The following is a 23,764-nucleotide window of genomic DNA, read 5'->3' as shown; positions in this document are numbered from 1 at the left end:
ATTAGAGGTTTACCATGACATAATAAAAGTACCACATTTTACATATCTTGGGCTTTCTGTACATTATGTTGATAATACAATAAGCTAAAAACAATTGGGAGAAACGCCTGGATCTTCATCTTAACTAGCTGATGTCAGGCTTGAGTGAGTGTTTTTGCCCTTTCTGAGAATTGATCGGTTGATTCAAACCATTTTTGCTCAAAAACACTTTTCTGGCAATGGTTTGATTCGACCAGAATTAGCCAGTTTACACTGGCTTTTACAACCTTCATCTTTGACTGCAGTCTTAAGTGCTCATGACATCCAAGTCCCAAGGCAGTCACTTGTGGTCATCTGGACAGCCGGTTGCCATAAGCTCATCTTGGTCTTCTGAACAACATGCTTTATGCTGCTGAGAGCTGATGGAAAGGGGTTAGTAGCAATTTACTTGGCATGATCCATGCACCAGGAAACAGTGAAATAGATCTGCAGTAAAGCAGGACAACAGCTCTGCTTCGCACAAAAACAGATGTGCCATTTAGATTTTCTCATTGCCTCTAGATCAGGTTAAACAAAGGTCTGATTGAGAACTTGCGCCATAGGTAGAAGGCGCTTCAGTCTGCTACTGCCCTTTTAAGCCTAGCAACCTAGGCATGCCCAGCCTGTTATGGGGCTGCATCCCATAGAAACTGTCTGCTTGAGATTGCTCCTGGGCCCATAAGTCCTGGCACAATATGAGAATTTTAGCTCTTGCACAGTGGTATATTGGTGTTTCACTGATGCTCTCATGTGTGCCCACACCTACACGCCATCACAATTCATATTTGCTACTATTGATGAAATGCATGTGTTCACACACAAATGCACACACAATTAGACCTTGCAAATGTGTTTACTATAGTCATGTTTTTAGTGGAGTGCATGTTTTAGATCAAGTGACATTGGTGTTTATAGGTTTTAAAATGGATTTACAAGTCAATGGCCCAATGCCAACATCGTTTTGTAATAAAAAATGGAGATTGACATCAAAACTACTAGATTTGAGGCATGCTTCTTAGCAAACAAACCATGCCCAACATCTATAGTGTTTTTTTTAAAGGCAAGCTGGGTTTAGGCAGACCCCTACCAGTTATACAACTATACCATTGGGTTTTGAACCTGCAACGTCCCAACACAAGGTGACGTGCACTAGCTGCTCCTACCATACAAGTCGAGCCCCCTTGTTGGTAACATCTATATTGTTTTGATTAGGTAAACAGTGCCTGAAACTCCCACTTTTCTACTAAACATGGTACAATCGATAGTAGGCTAGTAGCGCAAGGATGAACCCATATTAGTCCAGTGGTGGAGTGCTCGGTCTGTCTGCATGAATATGCAGATTTGATTTTTTAAGGCAAAATGCAAAAGGTTGGGAACATCTTCTGTACGCCACTTCCTATCCCCAGAAATACGCCACTGCACTAATATGGTGGCACTGAATATGGTGTGTGGGGGTGGGGGAGGGTGGAGGTTGGGCACTGACACACACACACACACATATACACAGCAAGAAAAGGTTCGAATGGATTGGATTTGCTCCGACCTCTAGTAGAGATCAGATGCATTTTCTTGGATAGAAAGACCTGAAATTCAGTTCGGATTCAGATCTACCTGATTGGCTTTTCTGTTTTTAAGATTTTGATTTATATGCGAAAGCCTGTCTCCAGCATTGGTTTCTACAGGGACATTGCATCTAGATTCAACTATACTTCATCGGATCCAATTCAGGCCTTGGTTCGGATTCGGATCTGTTGTTTTGAATTTGAACTTGGACAGATCCCCCATGTTTGCAAGTCAAAATCTTTGTAAATACCTAAAGACCCCTTAGTTTGCATATTGTAACTCTAATCAGTCCAATTATCTCATTGAGTAACCTTCTATTATTATTATTATTATTATTATTATTATTATTATTATTATTATTATGGCTAGGTCAAGAGAAAACCCTGCATCTTGGATCACACATTGGCAGGTTTCCAGTTGTTAAAACTCTCGAAGTCTCCTCTGCCAATTGAGCAGTACATCCAGTTTTGACCATGTAGCAAGGGATGTCCCCTTCCTCAGCGTTAAAGAGGATTTTGGGTTGCATATACTCAAATATACCTACAAATGCATTTTTTATAGAACATATGTTGGATAAAATAAAGGAAATTATACAAAGTACACATTTTGGAGACCTTACTATATTTGTCATTTAACTAAATACTTTTCTCGCATTTGCAAATGTCCTCACATATGCTTATGTCCATATGCAATTTTTTTCTGAAAGGCAAGCTGTGGTTAGGCAGATGCTAACAGTTATACAACTATACCATTGGTTTTGAACATGCAACATCCCAACACAAGGTGATGCGCACTAGCTGCTCCTACCAGGCAAGCAAATCCCTTTTGAGTCGTCGAAGGGTGTATGCAGATTCAAAGTAGTTTTTTTTAACTTTCTAATACTTTTTGTGAAGATTTGGATTCAAGACCTATCCAAAATGGTAAAGAATGTATTTTTGGGCCCAAACTTGACCTAAGTGGGTCGGATCCCAAATCCGTACCCAGTGGGTTGGATCTTAGATTCAAACCCACCTAGGGTGAAGTGAGAATAGAGAGGATGTCAACCCCCTCTCCTCTTTCTTCTACCCTCTTCCCCATTCATCTTTCTTTTGTTTCCCTTGTGGCTGGCTAGGGTCACCAGTCATAGCTTCTACTCCCTCTCCAACGTTATCTGCTATGCCTTAACATCTCTTCACCTCTCACCTTTTCCCAAATGAGTGTCTTCACCCTCTTTTATAAAATCCTAAACCCCCCTAAAATGGAGAAGAGTATTTTTTTAATCATTTGAATCCATAAAGAGAATCACGTGAAGGAGATACCTCATCTCTCTTATCCTAGTGATTTTTTCTTCATCATGAATTGTTGTGGTGACAGAGGTTGTTGCACGAGGAACAATCAAAAGTAGATCATGTTAAGGTCTTGTTTATGCTGACCGCGTGGGCGTAATTTGGCCAACCAGAATGTCACTGGAGCTAATAAACTCAACCTGCTTACATCCCTATATTATGGTGTACTGATCAAGTGTTGTTGAAATTCTTATTTTGAAATTTCAGAATTAATTTTTTATTAAAATCATTTTTTGTTGGTAAAAATTAAATGAGATTGTGTCAAAAAAAAATTTAATTGTTTTTCTAATGGGTTTTTACAAGGCTTAAAAAAGGTAATGGAAAAAAATTAAATCACTTTTTAATAAAATTTGGTTTTTTCTTTTATTTGTCTCTCCTTCATTTTCTCATTTTTTTTTATTTTTGTATTGCACAAATTTTTTTCTTGTTTCCTATAGCTCTTTTTATAAACTTTTGCTTCTTTAAAGCCCCAACATATGTTATTAAATCATTTATGTAAATGTACTTACTGCCTTTTTATTAAAATCATATAAAATGCTGAGACAAAAGAGCATTTACATGTGAAAGTTAAAACATTTACAAGTGCAAGTGTTTTTAGTTGAAAGAGGTTTGCAAATATAGTATGACCTTTCACACATTTTTTTACTAAAATTGCACGAGGGGCAAAGCAAGAGGACGTTTGCAAATATGTAAGGACATTCATAAATAGGAAAGTATTTTGTTAAAGGAGGTTGACAAATCTAGTACTACCTTTGTAAATAATGTTTATGAATATTTTAAAAATATGATCCTCCTTTAATCAAATTGCATAAGTGGTGAAGGCAGGACGGTCGGCAGAGAAGACCGTTACCACAACTTCACCTCTTATTAAGTTCTCGCTTATCTCTTGTCTGCATCTACCATCTCTCTGTCATCTTTGTTGAAATGACCGGCCATGTGCAATTCCTTCGTAACTTCATTTCTAAAATCAAAATACAGACTACATGGACCATGGACCATGGACCATGGACCAGCCTGTCATTCTTAATGTGTTGATGTGACGTGGAATGTGTTTAAGGCTGGTAAACAAACCGAGTTGCTTGTCTTTCAGCTCGGTTTGGCTTGTCCAAGGCTCGTTTGCGTTCAGCTCATTATTGCGAGCAGGCTCAGTATACCAAATCGACATAAATACGGAGAATGTATGTTCGTCTCAACTTGACCCGGTACGAGCTGTTCAGCTCTTATTCATAAATATATAATATTTTATATATATATAATGTAACATAATAAAATTTCATACGTTTTATAAATATGAAATAAAATCTTTTTTATTTTTAAATTTTAAAAGTAAATAATGATGGCATTATGTAATATTTTAATTTTATATTTAAATTTTATTTTAAATGATCGAAGAAAGACCATCACCAACTGTGAATAATAAAAATACTTTTTCATAATTACAATTATAACCTCAAGTAAATATTTTATTATGATTTATATATATATTGCATCACATTTTGTAGGCAAATTTGTAATTCAATTACTCTTTTTTAATTTTTTCAATTAAAAACCTTACGATCGGCAACTAACAAAATCTCATCAATATTTGAAAAGATATGTCACCAATCTTCATTAACTTCAAGGATTGATGATTTCTCTTGTCTGCATCTACCATCTCTCTCTCACCTTTTTTTTTCTTGTGTCGTAGCATATCGAGCCAATGATGTCCACAAAGAAGTTATGGTATTGCAAGCAACGGAAGGACTGTCGGCAGAGAAGTTCATTACCACAATTACCATTAACTGTACGGCCGTTTGCTCACACACAATCACCATTGATGGACCAAGGCCTGATGACAAATCCACCGTTCAAAGCAATTTCGACAGTTCAAAACAATTGATATCATTTCATCCAAAATTCTTATTATAAATTCAATGATTTCTATCCCTTGTTTCCACTGTTCTCATCGTAGCAACAATTCCACCACATCTCTCTCTCTCTCTGATGGCAGAACTTATTGGAGCTTTGTTGGGGAAATTTGTTGAGTTAGGATTGGAGGAAACCCAAAAACATATTTCAAGAGTTACCTCTGTGGAGGATGAGTTGAGAAATTTAGAAAGAGAACTTAGGGCCATACAGCCTATTCTTGAAGATGCACACAACAAGCAATTCCAATCAAAGCACATCAAGGATTGGATATCAAGGCTGCATCAGGTTGTTTATGATGCTGAAGACATAATTGACCTCTATAGAGTCAAAACCTGGAAGATAAATGCAGAAACCGGACAGACGAAGGTACTCAAGCTGATCTCTTCTCTTTCTTTTTTGTGTCGTAACCTCTCATATCTAAGCAAAACTGCTAAAGAGATCAAATCAATCAACGAGAGGCTTAACAAGAATTACAAAGAGAAGGATCATCTTGGCCTTGGTCCAATCGCGGGAGGGTCAAGATCTTCACTGGACGTAGGACAGATGTATGGGAACCGTCTGACGACTTCTAGCATCACTGAGCCGCATGCGTTTGGAAGGGAAAAAGATGAAGACGAGGTCGTGGAGTGGTTGAAGAAAGAGCTCAATCATGAAAGGGGAGAGAATACTAGCGCTATAGCAATTGTTGGAATGGGGGGACTCGGAAAGACGACCCTTGCAAAGAGCGTTTACAACAACGAAAGCATAAAAGAACATTTTCAAAAGTCCTTGTGGATTTGTGCTTCAGAAAAACCGCACTTGGTGGTGTTATTCAAACATATACTAGAAGAGGTTGGTGGGAAAGGAAGTGGTGCCAACGAAATAATGGGGCTCAACGCTTTGCAAGCCGAGATACGTAAACATTTGAAGGAGAAGAGATTTCTGCTTGTTATAGATGATGCATGGGATACACATTGGTGGAAAGAATTGAATGGACTTTTGCAACATGGTGCCCCGGAGAGCAGAGTCTTGATCACCACCAGAAAGGAGCAAGTTGCAAACAATATTGATGCAGCTTACTTGCATAGATTGCAGGGATTGTCATATGATGACAGTTGGCGTTTGTTCATCAGTAAAGCATTAAGGAAAGGCGAGAAGGAAGAAGACCTTTATGGACTGAAGGAGATTGGGAGCTTTATAGTACAGAAATGCGACGGGTTGCCTCTGGCCTTGAATGTTGTGGCGAGCTTGTTGAAGCATAAGGCGAGGACAGAGTCTGATTGGCAAGAAGTTGCAAAGAGCCCATTCTGGGGATGGAAAGGAATTACTGACGATGATGTAATTCTTTCTACCATCGCATTAAGCTATATGAATTTACCATTTTCCTTAAAACAATGTCTTGCATATTGCTCCATATTTCCAAAGGACTTTGTGATGGAAAAAGATTATCTAGTGAGACTATGGGTGGCAGAGGGCTTTGTTTCTAAAGATGAAGAGCAGGAAATGGAGGTTTGTGCTGGGAATTATCTTGAAGCATTGGTCGATTGTTCTCTTATCCAGATTCAAACTGAAGGATATTTTTATGATAATAAACCGAGGTACAAATTACATGATATTGTTCATGATTTTGCTCTTCACATAAAAGGCCAGGAGCGTATAGATGAGATTGTTCTAAGCTCAGGAAGTGCATCCGATATTGTTCAAGCACGGTTCTTCTTCTTCACAGGGGATGATCGAGGGTTTACTGATGATGCACTAAGTCAACACCCAAAGCTTCGGACATTGTTGTTCAGATTAAGCTGGAGGAATGCTTCTGCACGTTCTTTCTGCTTTGTACACTTTAAGTGGCTAAGGGTGCTAGATCTGAGCCATGACCGCGATAGAACTAAATTGCCAAAATCATTGAGGAATTTAGTGTTACTAAAATACTTGAATGTTTCTAATACAAGCATAAAAGTGCTGCCAGAGTGGATTACCAAACTAATCTGTCTTGAAAGGCTCAACCTTGCTCATACTTATATAAGAGTTCTACCGGAAGGTACTTCGAATCTGAGGGCTCTAAGGCATCTTCATTTGGAAGGCATTGATAAGTTGAGATGTTTACCAAAGGACATTGGGCGGTTGACATGCTTAAGGACATTGAGCAAATTCGTTGTGGGTAGTGATATGAGGAACAGAAGTGGAAGCAGTATCAAGCAGTTGCGTCACCTAAACAGTTTAAGATCGGAGTTGAAGATACATCATGTAGACAGAGCAGGGAGTAGAGAAGAGGCTAAAGAAGCAGAATTACAGAGGAAAGTGAACTTACAAAAGTTGGAGTTATCTTGCAACCCGGAAAGCGTCAACGAGTTTGACAAAGAATTTGCAGAAAAAATAGAGGGCATATATGCAGTGCTTCAACCTCCTGTAGGTCTCAAGACACTGGAAATATATAATTACGGAGGTATTAACCTACCCGCTTGGGCAAGCTCTTCAAGATACCGCAGTTTAGAGGATGTCACATTAAGTAATTGCAGATTCGTGGAACACCTACCCTCCTCATTGGCACACTTACCCAACCTTGTGAAGCTCAAGATAAAAGGTGCTTCAAACGTCAAGATCATTGATGATGGGTTTCATCATGGTGTTGAACACATCGGGTTTCCCAAGTTAGAAAGTCTAGTCATTCGTGATATGATCAGCTTAGAGGAGTGGTCGTTTAACGCCCAAGCAGAGACAATGCCCCGTCTCCGAAGCTTAACAATTACATATTGCCCCAAGTTGAGGGCGTTACCCGATGGGTTGCAATTCCCCAAGTTAGAAGATCTAGTCATTCGTGATATGAGAAGCTTAGAGGAGTGGTCGTTTAACACCCAAGCAGAGACAATGCCTCGTCTCGGAAGCTTAGAAATTGAAAATTGCCCCAAGTTGAGGGCGCTACCTGATGGGTTGCAACTCACCAATCTCTACATCCTGAAGCTAGTAGACCTTCCTGAGCTTGGTTCGATATCCATAGCATCATTAGAGAACATAAGAGAGCTCACACTGCAGGGATTGCCCAAACTTGGCTTGGAAGATCAACAAGACAAGGTTTTACAGCGTGGGACTTGGGGTCGAAACTGCTTGAGGATGTCCTGAAACACCATCACCTCCCAAACCTTCTGAACATTCCATGTCACATCATCAGAAAAGCGGTTTTGTTGTTCTATCACTAAGCAACATTGCTAGCATTGTTGTTCTCTTTTAACATGGTTTTGATGACTTTACTTTTGTTAGCAATATTCTCCAAGTTAGAAAGCCCTTTTAACGCCCAAGCAGAGACAATTAAAGGTTGGCCCAAGTTGAGGGCGCTACTACCCAATGGGTTGCACTCACCAATCTCCGAAGCTTAGAAATTAAAAGGTTGCCGCAAGAAATCACTAAACATGACAGTTTTGAGTTTGCTTAAACAAATCTATGATGAATTAAGTTTTTTTTTTTTAATAATTTCCTTTTCTGAAGTGTTTTACCTATTAAGTGTTTCTCTTGTTCAGCTGACTCGATTTTTCTGAAATTAGATTTCTTGTTTGGCATTTGTCTTGTGTTCTACTGAATTGATTCAATCTGAGTTTATGAAAGTATTATGAATGTGCTTGACTAAAACAGCACTATCGTAGAACTTGAGCATTGCTTAACAGGCTGAAATTTCGATATATCATTATAGTTACCAAATCACTTTCATATATATATATATATATATATATATATATATATATATATATATATATATATATACACGATTACCTCGTTGGGTCCGCGTCCAATCTTCATTAGGAAATGGGTATGTAGGGCGTGCATTACTTCGTCAAATAATTGTTAATTTGCTATTTTTTTGCAAATTAGTTCCTACCTTATTTGCATTTTGCAAATCGGTCCTCATGTCCTTTTATTGGTTGTTGATTTCAAGGACTGATTTGCAGGCCTTAACCTAAAGGCAGGGGGTAATTCGTAAAATATGTCTTGCAAATCGGTTATAAAAAACACCTATGTTGAAAACTGAAGGGTAGGTGTAAGGTCCCAAAAGAAATGTGCAAGAAAATTAATTTTTTTTTCTTGTATCGTAGCATAGACTCTCTACAAAGTTTTGTAACAAACTAAGTCAATATCGACATTTGCTCACACACAACTTCACCTTTATTGTGTTCTCACTGCAAAGCAAATAATTTTGCTTGTCTGCATCTACCATCTATCTCTCATCTTTGTTGAAATGTTATGTCATAGGGACACGGCATTCATTAGGGTGTTTTTTTTCATTGACATTAGCACACTCACATAGAGCATGGGATAAACAAAAGGAAAAAGGTAAATATAAAAACGAATTATGCATCAAGAAAAATCTAAATAAATATGGATTCTTTATTAAGGCATGTATGCCGTGTGATTCATGGTTCAAGTGGACGAGTTTTTTTAATAAAAGTAGAAATTAAGTGACAGTAACTACCAATAATATTATAGATAGCTACATAGGACTTGGTTCAAGTGGAGAATTTTTCAAGTACATGAGAGAAAATCAACAATTTAAAATTTCATATCATCCATACAACTTGCAATTTAGCTTTCAAGCCGACAGCTATCACACTCGCCAAATGACTTGGTCATTTCTAAAATCAAAATTCAGACTATATGGACCTCGACCTTCTTTTTTTTTTTTGACACAAGCAGCCTGTCAATCCTAATGTGTTGATGTGACATGGAATGGGTTTAAGGCGGGTAAACAAACCGAGCCGCTTGTCGTTCAACTCGGTTTGGCTCGTCCAAGGCTCGTTTGCGTTCAGCTCATTTAGCTAATGAGACGATTATGAGCCAGCTCAGTATACCTTACCGACACAAGTACGAAGAATGTATGTTCATCTCAACTTGACCCGGTACGAGTTGTTCAGCTCTTATTCATAAATATATAATATTTTATATATATATAATGTAACATAATAAAATTTCATACGTTTTATAAATATGAAATAAAATCTTTCTTATTTTTAAATTTTAAAAGTAAATAATGACGGCATTATGTAATATTTTAATTTTATATTTAAAATTTATTTTAAATGATCGAAGAAAGACCATCACCAACTATGAATAATAAAATACTTTTTCATAATTACAATTATAACCTCAAGTAAATATTTTATTATGATTTTTATATATATTGCATCACACATTTTGTAGGCAAATTTGTAATTCAATTACTTTTTTTTCTTTTTCCAATTAAAAACGCTACGATGAGCAACTAACGAAATCTTCATTAACTTCAAGGACTGATATGCAAGCAAATGATTTCTCTGTTAGGAAAAACCACAAACAAGAGATAACCGAAGAAAACAATAAACAATCAAAACCACAAAGAAGACACAAATTTACGTGGAAAAACCTCCCCTCAAATCCGAGAGAGAGTAAAAAACCACGACCGCCCAGAGAACAATCTTATTGCTCTAATAAATGTTACAAGAGAGAAAGGATAAAAGAAAGACTTTATACAAGGCAAGGGCGACAACTCTAAACCTAAATGAATCGGGTCTGATCCATACGAAACTGGGTCCCAAACATAAGCCCCAAAAAAAATCTTTTGAGGGGGCCTGCCCCCCTAAACCCCCCCGCCAGGGGCGGCCCCCCCTAGACCCCCGCCCGCTAACCGTGTAGCGGGACCCACACTGAGGGGAACCTCTGGACCCCCCTTCTGAAAGGGCAAAAAACATGAATCAGGCTCCATAACTTATTAATCTCCCACTTGGAGACTGATACAAAAAAAGATCTCTATCTATCTTGTCTTCCCAAACTCTTCTCTGCATCTCTGGAACGGCAACCCTCCCTCATGATCAATAAAGGAGTCCAACTGAGGCAATGCACAACCTCAGTTTCTCAGTGGTCACACCCTTTGTCAACATGTCTGTTGCATTCTCGGCACCAAGGATCTTCTCTAATGACAACGTCCCATCATTTATCTTCTCTCGAATGTAATAATACTTCAATTGAATGTGCTTTGTCCTTACATGAAATACTGGATTCTTTGCAAGGCACAAAACACTCTGACTATCGCTGAAGAGAACACTTTTATCACGTTTCTTGCCACCACACCCCCAAAATTCATGGGAGGGGCGAGGGTTATCCTCAACCCCCTCACGCAGGTCCTCATTTTGCACCCCACATCAAGAGAAACAGAGATACAGAGAGAGAGAGGAGGAGGAGGCTTACCGGAATTCGGCACCGACAGCGAGGTAAAACCCTTCGTCTTCCACATCTTCTTCTTCATTCTTTTTTGTTCTGAGCAAAAAGGGGGCCATCATCCATTGTTGTCGGCGAGTTGCAAGAAAACGAAAAAAAAAAGATGATGACAGAGGGAGAGAGAGAGAGAGACAGGGTCGATCGGCCCCGGCAGCCGACCCGTGCCCAAATAGGAGCAGAGGAGAGGGTCGGCAGGGGCCGAGCTCTCTGCACCTGGGAATCGAAAGGGGCTCAGCCCCTTCCGCTCTTTTTGAAAGAGACTGAGTCGGTCCAAGGTCAACCCAGACCGAATCGGGTCAGTCTGGCGTGACCCAGACCGAATCCACCGGTCTGGGTTGCGCCCAGACCGAGCCTTCTTTCAAAAAAAAAGGGGGTAGCGTCGGTCTGGGTTGCACCCAGACCAAACCGAGATAGCAAATATATATATATATATATATATATATATGTGTGTGTGGTTTGTGTGAACCGGTTCAGGTCAAATCGGTTCATGGGGAATCGGTTCAAACTGAATCGGGTTTGATCCAAACCGAGTCTGATTGAATCAGTCTGGTCTTACTGGATCAGGGTTCTTGGTTCAGATCCAGCTGAACTGAACCAGACCTGTTCTGGATCCAATTAGATTAGTCTCGGGTCTAGACCCAGTCAAATAGGTTTGGATCCAGTCAGACAGGTCTGGATCCAATCAGACTACCCCAGATCCAGTCAAACTGTCCTGGATCAAGTTGAATTCTATTGGATCTAGATCATAGATGGATCTGAATCGGGTAATTCTAGAGTTATACTGCAATCCAAAATTTACAAGAATATCCATTTAGATACCTGAGATCCATTTTAGTAAAATGGACATAACTTTGTACTTCAAACTCAGAATCGAGTGAGGTTTGCACATTTGGATACCCGAGATCCATTTTAGTAAAATGGACATAACTTTGTACTTCAAACTCAGAATCGAGTGAGGTTTGCTGCGTTGGACTTATATTAAAGAGGAAAATCCATTGGTCTATAAAATTCAGTCAAATTAGTAATGCATAATTCAAGGTTTCTTGAGTAAATTCGGGAGGGGTATTTTGATAATTTTATAAGAGATTTTATAAATTAATTCACATATGTTGATTTAATAATTAGATCACACTGTGAGAACGTAGTGAGACTCGATTACGGTGAGAATATCATATTCACATTTGAGGTAAGGGATATTATAAATAATCTTAGATGTAAATAAACATTTTTATGTTGTTTGTTACTGTAATGTGTAATTGATTAGCATGATTATTTTTTGGTGAGACCATGATATGTATAAACTTCCATGCTTGACATTATGAGTTGATTTATATACATGTTGTAGTGATGTGCATGTCAGTTGTAATATGTCATGCATGACAAAAAAAATTTATATTTCAATAGCATGTCTATATGATCATTAATATTATGCATTATGATGAGACTAAGTTTAGATTAGAGTCTCATTTAGTTCATTCATGTTATATGAATGAATATTTTGAGTTCAGCATGCATGACCTCTTAAATCCCAAAGGTGGCGACCTGTGACAAGGACTACCTGGTTCGTGACCAGAGTACATCATTGTATGCTAAGTGAGAGAGGTGTGAGTCCTAATGTCATCATGAGATTAAGAATGAGATTATTGTGATTAGTCATGACATCACTCATGAGAGAATGAGTGAATGATGAGTTTGAGAATGTTGTTCAATGTATGAACTTATTTATGACTTAGGATTTCACTCACACTGGTTTAAGACTCTAGATGACCATTGATGGTTGATAACCATCATGGTTAGGATGTAGCATGAACCATACCGAAATTGAGAGCTTGACCTCCCGGCTAGCTACTGGTGGGGTCCCCGTAGTGATTCATTGCAGTGCCTGGTGGTTCGAGGACCACTGAGAGTGTATGGTTCATTGTCTGGCCAACATGTAGAATTGGGTGTTCTACGGAATTGTTACGCCCATACACGGCTATTACCGGTATAGCCAACCTAGTGATAGTTATGTGAAAGAGAGTATTTGAGAATGATAATGAAGGCAATTAAAAATATACAAACATGTGTGGTATGTCGAGAACTAAACTAAAACTAGGGGCTTAGAGCCCACTACAGTTGTAAGTTAATTGTTTATTTACTTATAATTATTTCTTACTTGGTTGTAGACTCATCCTCATTTTTGTTTAATTACAACTGTAGGTTTCAGACATTAGAACAGTCAGCTTGTAAGCATCTTTTTCCTTTTTCAGCAGAGTATTGATATATTTTACTTTCATTGTCATTGAATAAGGTGTATTTGCTTTCTTTTATTATGAATGATGAACAATTATAAGAAAAAGTTGATTTATGAGAATAAAATGAAACGTTTTTTAGCCATATTTTCTCTGTGTAAACTTGGTACTCTTTCCTTTGTGAAGTAATACCAACTGAACTCGAACTCTTGAGGTCCCAGATCGGGGTGTTACGAAGTGGTATCAGAGCAAGGTTTATACAAAAATATGTTCATCATTTATAACAAAATTCAATGACAAGATATAAGTCTCTGTTCAAATAAAGCACGTTAGTGAGTAGCTTGTTGTGTGAATAAGAATGGCTAGCAGACTTGAAAATCACGAAGACCCTAGGGCTCAAGACCCTGTTGAGCCTCCCATCGGAGAGAATGAGGAGTTCATCGCTACAATGACGATGACTACTGGAGTCATCACAAGTATGACTCAACTAGTTAGAGACCTGACACTGCAACCTCCTCCAATCTATATTATAACTGGGGATAGAGGCTCTTACCTTCAGGACTACCCCTACACTACTCAAGGGCATCATCCACCACCTTACGAAAATAGGACTCTTTAGTTCAACCGTCAAAGGGAGAGGTCTACACATGGGCGAATGATGAGAAATTCGATGGCAGCTCGAGGAGGAATCAGAAGAGGGGCATCTTCAAACAGAAACTTTATGCCTCGGGGACGGTCTCGTATGGCCAGCGTACGAGAATGACATATGTCCCGAGCGAGCTATGCGACTACCATGAGTGTGGGCAACCAGAGAGTTTCACCTCCACTCTAAGAGTCGTTGTCTGAAGAAACTCGGAGAGCAGCATTTCAGGCAGCTGAAGTAGCTCGACAGGCAGCGGAAGCCAACCGAAGTGGCATAGGGTTTGGGCAAGGACGAGCAACTTCTGAGAGTTTAGAAGAGGAAGAAAAATGTGACAATTTCAAACTACAAACTATGATGAAAAATAATGCTTTTTTTAATGTGATCAAAACACTTCATTTTTTTTTAATATTCTTATTATCCTGAGATTATCTATATGTCATGAGAAAAAAATCATACTTTTTTAATAGTTAAAGAGATTCTCGTTCATTTTCTCATCACATGTTGATGAAGGCCAAAATGCTTTGATTAAAACCGTCAAAGAAGAAAAATGTATGCCTTAATCTCTGCTAGCTTGGTCTACAGAGAACGTTTGAAAGTGAGAAAAATGTAAGAAAAATGATACAAGATGAAAAAAATGTTTTCTAAAAGGTACACTTTTTATAGAAACATTTACCGAGGAAGAAAGTGGAAGATTGTTTCCTACCAAGAAAAAACAATGATTTACACTCTCCACCACCCATCTCACCACCACCACCACTATCACTACCATCCATCTCATCACCACCACCCACCACAATCCATCTCCTCACCACCATCACCAATTTCTGAAAACAGCCCTCCCACGATAACTTTTCACCATTCATCACCACCATCCATCTTACTGCCACCACTACCACCCACCTCCTGAAAAACCGTGTCGGAAAAGCTTTACCACCATTTCCATGATGATTGTCTACCATGTATCATCACTCATCGCTTGAAAAACTGCCCTCCCCACCACCCACCATCACTCACCTCCCGAAAAACCATGCCAAAGAAGCTCCACCACCACCACCCTCCTTCTCTCTCATTTTTAAAGTTTTTTCATTTTAATTTTCTCATGCTACCCAAAGAAGTGAAAATTTTTCAATTTAGAAAAATATTGTATCAAAACTTCTCAGACAATTTTTTTTTCCTATGAGAGTTTTTCTTGCTTTCAAATGTGCCTTGGTCAATACAGTGATGCATTAGTTGCCCTTACCTCTCAAGGTAATAGCTATCAAACAAGTTTTCTTGGGAAAAGGCAACTAACAACATCAACTATTGCTTTTGAGTACAACATTAGGGGTCTTTACATGTATGAAAGTATCCCTTGACCTACATTACCTTTTTCTTTTGCCATAAGCTCTCATCGTGACATTAAAACGGATGCTTATAGTTTCACCTGAACTTTTATTGAAATTTTGAGGTACGTTTGGTTGTATTTTAGAAAAGTAAAAATATTGTTCAAAAGAGATTAACTTTGAAAAAGTGAATCTCACACCAATGAGATTCACTTTTTAAATCTCACTTAGAGGGTTACTTGCCAACTCACTTCTTATGAAATTTGTTTTTTGGATTTTGATTGCCTTTAAAGTAATAGTCAAATAAGATTCACTTTTTAAATCTCATGTGATTCTCTCAAAGTTAGGGAAGGGCATATTGCCAATCCTTGTACTTATTGCGTTGGTTCCACCCATTGTATCACACCCTTGTGAAGTCAGAGCAATGCACACGACTAACCTAGTTTTGATACAGACTATGTGTTTTCCACAATTTGAGGCACTGGTTATTGGGCTCATGCCAAAGATTTCCCTTAGAGGGAGATTTGTGGCAGATGCTAAAAGTGATAACGGGTCATACTAGAATCGGATCCGAAAAAATCCCCTACAGACACCTCTGATCCGAAACCGACGAACCCAAAATCCAATCACATAAATTTGAATGCGATCCAAGCAAAAGTCCAGACCCTATTCTAAGACCCATATCCGAGAATAATTAAACAGATACGGATCGTGGGCCCGACCAAATCCGATCCATTTTCGCTCCCTACATGAATGAAGATGCAAGCGGCGGTATCGCCGAGCCTCAAAAACCCTAGATCGAAGGCGACCTGCAGAAAAGAACCATACCGATGGATCCGAGCGACCGGCCTCCGGAGAAGCTCTCGCCGGAATCCCTGCATCTCTTCGACGAGGCCGTCCATCTCGTCCTCTCCCGGTGGACGGCGCTGCGATTGGCGGTCGAGAACGAGTGGGGCGGCCGGAGCTCCCGCCAGATGTTCGGGCAGTTTGCCGGCGATATCGTCACGTGGTTCACCGCTTCCAATGGTTTGGATCGTTCTCCTTTCTTCTTCGGATGGAGTCTTAGCGTTCTGTATTTGTGCTATTCAATTGCTTGAATTTATTAGGGTTTATGTTCCTTCGTTTGGTTCTGATTCTGATGGGATTGCTTCTTATTTTAGCTTTTCTGTTTCGGTATTTGAATATTTTGGTTTCTTCTTCTTTTTTATTCTTTGTTTAACATGGTTATGTTTGATTCTGTTGTGTTGGTAATGAATTTTGTTTTGATTCTTGCATATTTTCGATTTTTTTAGTTGTTCAAATGGTGGTTAAATTTTGTTATTTGTTTTTTATTTTGATCGTTTAATTTCTTTTTATGCTTTTGTTTTTAATTGTTAAAATCCAACTTGAATTGCGTTGTGCATTAATTTTGTTATTTTAAGATGAAAACAATTTAATTTTGTTAGCTTCACACCAATTTTTAGATTTGTTCATGCATTTTTTTCGTTATTTTGATGGACTAATTTAAGATGATTGTTGCTTTTTTTTTTTGAAATTAGGAATTATTTGAATGTTAGGTTATACTTCGATTCTTTATACTATTTCTCTTTTTCTGGGTAATATTTAATCTTGTTAAATTGGAATTTTTTCTTATGCGTTGTTTTTTGGATGTTATCTCTTTGTTTTGTCTCTTAATTGGATATGTTGGGTAGCTTACATCAGTGTACGCCTGAATCACCAGCAATGTTGTTTGAAGTAACGTTTAGATTAATCTTTTTGTTGCTTGGATTTCAAATATGACGAGTTGTATATATCGTCGTTGTGTTGCTTTCTTATTTTGTTGTGATTTGTTCAGATATCCTTTACATTGACGAGCTGGAAGAAAAGCTCGATGAGAACATGGTACTTTTGTTCAATGCAGAAATTGAGGATGGTAGCATCGAAGAGGTATGGAGTCATCCTGCCATACAAATTCGCTATATGGTTTATGCTATTTCATTTGTGTTTTAGCAGGTTTTGTTGTTTGTTTGATTTTGATGGCTAAATGAAACTTACTCTTGTAAAAGGAAAATAACTGTTGCAAATATTCTACTTACAGATTGTCTCTGCAACTTGATTTTTGCTGTTAAAATGATCTTAGCTAGCGACAAGGGTGTTAAAATTTATCTAGAGGATGAAGTTCAAGTTGGGATGTCACACCTGTCTTGAGCTGTACTACTTATGGTATGGCTCATACCCAAGTTTGAAGATGTAGGCCCCTCTTAGAAATTGTGGTCTTGGTTTGTACTAAACGACTGTAAATCCAGTTATTTCTGAATTTTTATCAAATAAGTTTTGCATTTGTAGTAGGCCAACTTGCTATGGTTTATTGGAGCCTATTGCATTACAACAACAACAACAACTACGCCTTCATCCCAAAACAATTGGGGTCGGCGATATGAACCAAAAAAGAAAATCATTCTGGGTCTTCCACATGAATCCTTCTCCTCCAATCATTTCTATCTAATGACATGTCCTCGGTGAGGTTCAAAGCATTCATATCCTTTCCTATCATCTCCATCCAAGTCTTCTTAGGCCTACCTCGACCTCTTTTAACTAATATATTTTCCCATTTCTCCATCCTTCTAACTTGAGCATCATTAAGCCTTCGCCGAATATGTCCAAACCATCGTAAACGATTCCCTCTCATCTTATTTTCAATGGATGCAATGCCTACCTTCTTACGTATCTCCTTGTTTCGAATCTTATCTTTTATTGTATTTCCACACATCCATCTAAGCATACGCATCTCAGATACACTCATTTTTTGAATATGATGTCTCTTGGCAGCCTAACATTCCGTATCATATAGTAAAGCGGGCTTAATTGTCGTCCTATAAAACTTTCCTTTCAACCACAATGGCATTCTACGATCGCACAACACTCCAGTTGCACTTTTCCATTTCATCCACCCAACCTTTATCCTATAATTTACATCTCCATCAATTTCTCTATACTTTTGAATGATAGATCCCAAATATTTGAAACATTCATCCATCGGTATTTCTTGCTCACCAAGCTTCACTACACTCCCATCACTACTTCGTTGCTTACTAAACCGACATTCCATATACTTTGTCTTACTCTTACTCAACTTAAAACCTCTTACTTCCAATGTTTGTCTCCATAATTCTAACTTGGCATTAACCCCAGCTCTAGACTCATCAATCAAAACAATATCATCAGCAAACAACATACACCACGACACATTTTCTTAAATTGATTTTGTAAGCTCATTCATCACTATAGCAAATAGGAAAGGGCTTAATGCAGATCCTTGATGTAACCCAACCGTTATAGGAAAATTGGTTATCACCCATCCACAAGTGCGGGCATTGGTTATTACTCCTTCCTACATATCTTTAATTATATTAATGTACTTAAGAGAAACACCCTTCTTCATCATTGTCCACCAGAAAACGTCCCTAGGTGCTCTATCGTATGCCTTCTCCAAATCAATAAAGACCATATGCAAATCTTTGTTCCTCTCTCTATATCTCTCAATAAGTTGTCTAAGAAGATGTATAGATTCCATAGTTGATCTTCCAGGCATAAAACCAAATTGATTCTCCGATATCATGACAACCTATACTCAATCACCCTCTCCCAAAGTTTTATAGTATGACTCATGAGTTTTATACCACGATAGTTTGTGCAATCTTGTATATCACCCTTATTCTTATATAGAGGCACCAAAGTACTCTTCCTCCAGTCATTAGGCATCTTATTTGTCCGCCAAATCTTGTTAAAAAGATTTGTCAACCATTCTAAACCTTTCTCACTCAAGCATTTACAAGCCTCGATAGGTATACCATCTGAGCCAACTGCCCTTCTTGATTTCATTTTCTTCAAAGCTTCTGCAATTTCTTTCTTTTGAATTTTATGCATAAAGTCACGATTCATCACATGAAAAGGAATGGAGAAGTCTCCAAGATCTTGAGCATGACTTCCATTAAATAGCTTATCAAAATAATCTTTCCATCTCTCCTTAATCTTCTCATCTTTGACTAAAACCCTTTGCGTTTCATCTTTGATACATCTAACCATACCCAGATCCCTCGATTTTCTATCTCTCATCTTTGCAAGCCTATAAATATCTTTCTCGCCCTCTTTGGTATCCAACTTGTCATAAACCTCCTTATGTACCTTATCCCTCGCGTTTCGAACTACTTTTTTATATTCCTTTTTTGCTATCATATACTTCTCCAAATTCTCATTATCACGACTCTTAGATTTCTATAACACTCTCTTTTAACCTTAATAGCTAATTTGACATCCTCGTTCCACCATGATGTATCCTTACCTAGCGATGCACCACCTTTAGACTCACCCAATACCTCTTTAGCCATCTTTCTCATGCCACCCGCTATCTTATTCCACATTGATTCTGAATCCTCCTCGAGACACCAATCAACTTCCTTAACTACCGGCTCTACAAACATTCCTTGTTTAGCTCCTTTCAGTGCCCACCACTTAATTCTAGGATTTATCCTATGTCTATCCTTTTTGTGACATTTTCTAATTCTAAGATCTAAAATTAAGACTCTATGTTGTGTAGCTACACTTTCTCCCGGTATAACCTTACAATCGATGCAACAACCCCTATCTCTCTTTCTAAGTAGGAAAAAATCTATCTGACTCGTATTAACCCCACTTTTAAATGTTACTAGGTGAGACTCCCTCTTCCTAAACCAAGTGTTTGCTAAGATCATATCATAGGACAAACCAAAATCTAAAATCCTTTCTCCACTTTCATTTATTTCTCCTATACCATAGCCTCCATGGATACTCTCAAATCCATCCCTACTAATGCCTACATGTCCATTAAGGTCATCGCCGATGAAAAACTTTTCTCTATAAGATATCCCTTGGAGCCTATTGCATTAATTTTGGAAAAAAAGTTTAATGTGAAAATATAGTTAATATTTACCGTAATTTTAATTTGTACAGAATCTAGGATTGTGTTGAATCTATCATATTGCTAGCTGCTGTCAGTTATTATCTAATTGGGGGGATACAGAGCATCATTTGTCATAAAATATGATGAAAGAAAAATGTCTTCAACAATTCTCACTAAAATGTGAATCCTATTCTAGCTTTGACCCCAAACATTTTATTCATCGGTGTGAATTCACAGGTAGGTTGCTGTCACTCTTTTACGCTTGTAGTGCATCATTAGACTGAATACATATCAGTATTTCTGATGTACAATTGGAGAACCTGCTTGAATTTCTTATTTTGCATCATATTGTTTGCTGCAAGCATTAGGATAATTCATGCCTCTAGTATGAATGGCAAGGTCTGCCTTTAGTTGTTATGTCTCCTATGTTTTCTGTCGTCTTTGCATCCTATAATGTTAAAAGTGTTCACGCTGTACTTTTTCGTACCATATTTTTCTTTATATTTGTTAAAATGTATTTTTCTTTGCAAAAGTTTGGAAAACTATGAATCATATTTTAGCAAACTCTTGCTTTTCAGTTTTCTAGAATTTTTAATTCTTTTGTTTATGGTTAATTGTCAGATAAGCAGAGAACATGTTTTATCAATTTCAATCTTTTATATTTTTTCTCTTAATAATTGTTTCTCATGCCTTAGAGCAGGTGGCAGAACAACTGATGACTTTGCATGAAGAATGTCTTCAAGGAAATTTTGAATCATTATCTAAATTGAGAACTTCTGACAGTAGAGGCTGTGGTGTTTCTGAAAGTAGACAGGTAAAATTGAATTCAAGTTTTTCCCTCCAAAGATACCTGTTAAGTAGATAAGCAGACTTCTTGAGAATACAAGGGGCTAAAAAGGTGCTATAGGTACTTTTTAAAAGTTTTTAACATTGTGTTAGTTTGTTAGATGCCTTGCCATTGTTCTTCGATCTATTTTTCAAGCAACCTTGTGTATGTTTTTTCACTTTTCAGTCACATGATTTCCCCTGCAAATTCTTGTTACTACTGTATTAGGTTAGACAAGTAAAATGTTGTAAATGACTAAATGCAGCAAGACCCTACTTGTAAATTTAACTGAACATTGAGAGCATCCATTCTTTTATTGCCAGAAGGTAATGAAGATCTCCCTTTTTCTCTGGTGAGTGCTTGTGAAGATCTCCTTTGTAAAGTATGTTCATGTCTTCATTGATGGTAGGCTCTTTTTTGTTGATTCAGGTTTTTGTAAATTTCCAAGAACATTTTCCTTTTACGCATAAAACTAAACAGTGATCTATAGCATTCATCCACACAACTGGTATACTTGCCTCAACTCATATAGCATCTTTTGCCAAGTTTTTTTTTTTCAATGTGGCAGTAATATAGTGTTAGATCATTTAGGGCACATTTGCTTTGGTCACAGGTGGGATGAGCAATCACTATTGAGAATCCAAAATCTGTGGTTGTTCGTCACAAGATCAGTCTTATGACCAACTTTCACAGGATTCAGAGAATCATTTTCAAGTGAGAGTCAGTCACAACTTGCACTTTCTCATGTTTCAGTGAATTTGAGAAGTGTTCTGATTGTGATTTGCAATCACAAGAAGCTGAGAAAATCAAGAATCACAGGGCATTGAAAATGTGCTTTTAAGTTCTCCAGAGCAGCAGTATTTGATCTAAAACACTGATTAGAGGTTCATCTGCTGTAGGCTTTCTTCCATAATAGGGAAGTGCCAGTGCAGACAGAAAGAAAATGTTTCTATTGTCTCTCATTTCCCACACTTGAAGCATTACATTTATTGTTAGACTTTTTGCACACCTAAACATGAAGTTCCATGTCATCTTAACTTGATCAACTGTGGCACTTGTGGAGTTTTTTAGGTGTTCTTAGTTATTGCTTCCATTTAGCTATTATACACTACGTTATACTGGTTGCCTATAAATCAAGAACTCATGTCTTGCTATGTTTTTGCTGATTAATACTGAAGTTTAATGGTTCTTTGAAGTTGGAGGGTAGTGGTTGGTCAAGGTATTCATTGAAGCATAAAGTTCAGCATGATGTTTCCACCATCTTGTTATAGTTCTCAGGCTTTGGATAAAATGGACCTCCTGTATTCGACAGTGCCAATTTCTCATGCAGTTCAACTTCAATTCTCTCGGGATATACTTCCAGTGCTAAAGACTGATGCACGTTGATACGATTTCATTGTGCCAGGTTGTAGATGAAAAAGCAGATGACAGTGGGGATGAGGTCGACCCAGCATCAGATATGGCATTAGATGTCAATATGCAAGAAGAAACAAATGCTCCAAGTCCAGAAATGAGGGTAAGTAAAATATTTGTTTCTTGTATGGTTTTGTTTTGAATTTCTAAAGCTATAACTTTTGTCAACTATTTGTTGGACTAAAGCATGGTGAATACCCTATGCTCTCTTAGACTGCTAGTTATGAAGGTTAGGTTAACAGGATATTTCTCTCAGATTTATGATCAGTAGTCAATCCACTATTGTGTGTACCACGATTCAAAAACATCCTGTTCCTGAGCATTTATCATGATGAATTCTTCTAGTTCTTGTCCAATGTTTAGGTTCTGATCAAATGATTGTGATGATCAACTCTGTACTGAACTTGGGCTCAACAGTCTTAGTGGGAGTAGTTGTCAATGGTATGCTCTCTCTACCAGCGCCCATCCCCACTTTGTATAGCTGGGATTTTTTGAAAGAGGATTGTTCTTTTTTCATGGGATTTCTGTACCTTGAGGTATTTTTTTCAACAGAGAGCTGGGGTTAGGCAGACCCCTACCAGTTATGCAACTATATCATAGGGATTCGAACTTGCAACGTCCCAACACAAGGTGACGTGCACTAACTGCTCCAGCCACACAACCGGAGCCCCTGTTTGTACCTTGAGATATTTTATGAGATTCTGTTTTGAGCTTTTTCAGTTTTAAGCAGAATCTTTTCAACAAAATGACAACTGAGCTGCTTTTCTTTAGAATAATAACCCTTTTAGTATAGTTGGACAACTGCCCCACGTGGGTGCTCTGTTTCGATACACTTTCTTATCTCATGTTTGCCATGCTCTTGAGCACTGCAGTAATTTTGATGACTTGATTAACTGAAAATGGTTAGTGATATGCTGGGCATGTCTATTCTAAACCTAAATGAACTTCTGCCAGATCCAAAATGGAGTGGACGGCAATCATGCTTCAGATATGTCATTGGATCTCAATGTGCAAGAACCAAAAGATGCTGCAGATGGATGGACTGTCATTACTTCAAAGCGTAACCGAGGTAGGAGATCGAGATGACCATCTTTAGACCCATTGTTCATTTTAAGCTTTGAGAATTCCACATCCATGTATAGTGGAGGTTTAATTAAGATGACCATGTCTTGGTTGTGCATTTGCGAGGGCTTTTTATGCCCATGAGAAAGCAAAAATGATGAATCCGCCTCCATGCCAGGGTCATTACAGAATCTTTCACAATTTTCCTTCTGATAGAGTATGTTTATATGCCTACTACTACATTTTTTTCTTAATTAGTGTGCAACTGCCAAACTTGTTTTATTCATTTATGAATCATAAAAGACAGCAAGTTGATAAA

General features: G+C 38.0%; 2 protein-coding genes across 2 annotated transcripts; both read left to right on the top strand.

Annotated features, from left to right (window-relative positions):
• The first annotated feature begins 4,856 nt into the window (after positions 1-4,856).
• On the top strand, positions 4,857-8,017 carry LOC149829312 (putative disease resistance protein RGA3). The gene has a single exon (XM_090017342.1). The coding sequence runs from the start codon at positions 4,890-4,892 to the stop codon at positions 7,908-7,910; it is 3,021 nt and encodes a 1,006-aa protein (XP_089873468.1). The 5' UTR covers positions 4,857-4,889; the 3' UTR covers positions 7,911-8,017.
• A 7,985-nt stretch (positions 8,018-16,002) lies between these two features.
• On the top strand, positions 16,003-23,764 carry LOC149829311 (uncharacterized). The gene is made up of 5 exons (XM_090017341.1): positions 16,003-16,252; positions 17,061-17,152; positions 20,845-20,958; positions 22,376-22,486; positions 23,338-23,764. The coding sequence occupies exons 1-5, from the start codon at positions 16,057-16,059 to the stop codon at positions 23,467-23,469; spliced, it is 645 nt and encodes a 214-aa protein (XP_089873467.1). The 5' UTR covers positions 16,003-16,056; the 3' UTR covers positions 23,470-23,764.

This window comes from Nuphar pumila, chromosome 9 (genome assembly GCF_984573655.1).
Source record: "Nuphar pumila chromosome 9, dmNupPumi1.hap1.1, whole genome shotgun sequence".
In the NCBI taxonomy this organism is placed as follows: Eukaryota; Viridiplantae; Streptophyta; class Magnoliopsida; order Nymphaeales; family Nymphaeaceae; genus Nuphar; species Nuphar pumila.
Note: the sequence above shows the minus strand (reverse complement) of the source record. Positions and strands in the feature narration are given on the sequence as shown.

What these genes read in the sequence shown, in the direction of transcription:
- LOC149829311 (XM_090017341.1), top strand. Translation starts at nt 16,057, where the DNA reads ATGGATCCGAGCGACCGGCCTCCGGAGAAGCTCTCGCCGGAATCCCTG. An exon ending in GTGGTTCACCGCTTCCAATG is followed by an intron (nt 16,253 to 17,060) that starts GTTTGGATCGTT and finishes TGATTTGTTCAG; the next exon opens with ATATCCTTTACATTGACGAG. An exon ending in CTCCAAGTCCAGAAATGAGG is followed by an intron (nt 22,487 to 23,337) that starts GTAAGTAAAATA and finishes AACTTCTGCCAG; the next exon opens with ATCCAAAATGGAGTGGACGG.
- LOC149829312 (XM_090017342.1), top strand. Translation starts at nt 4,890, where the DNA reads ATGGCAGAACTTATTGGAGCTTTGTTGGGGAAATTTGTTGAGTTAGGA.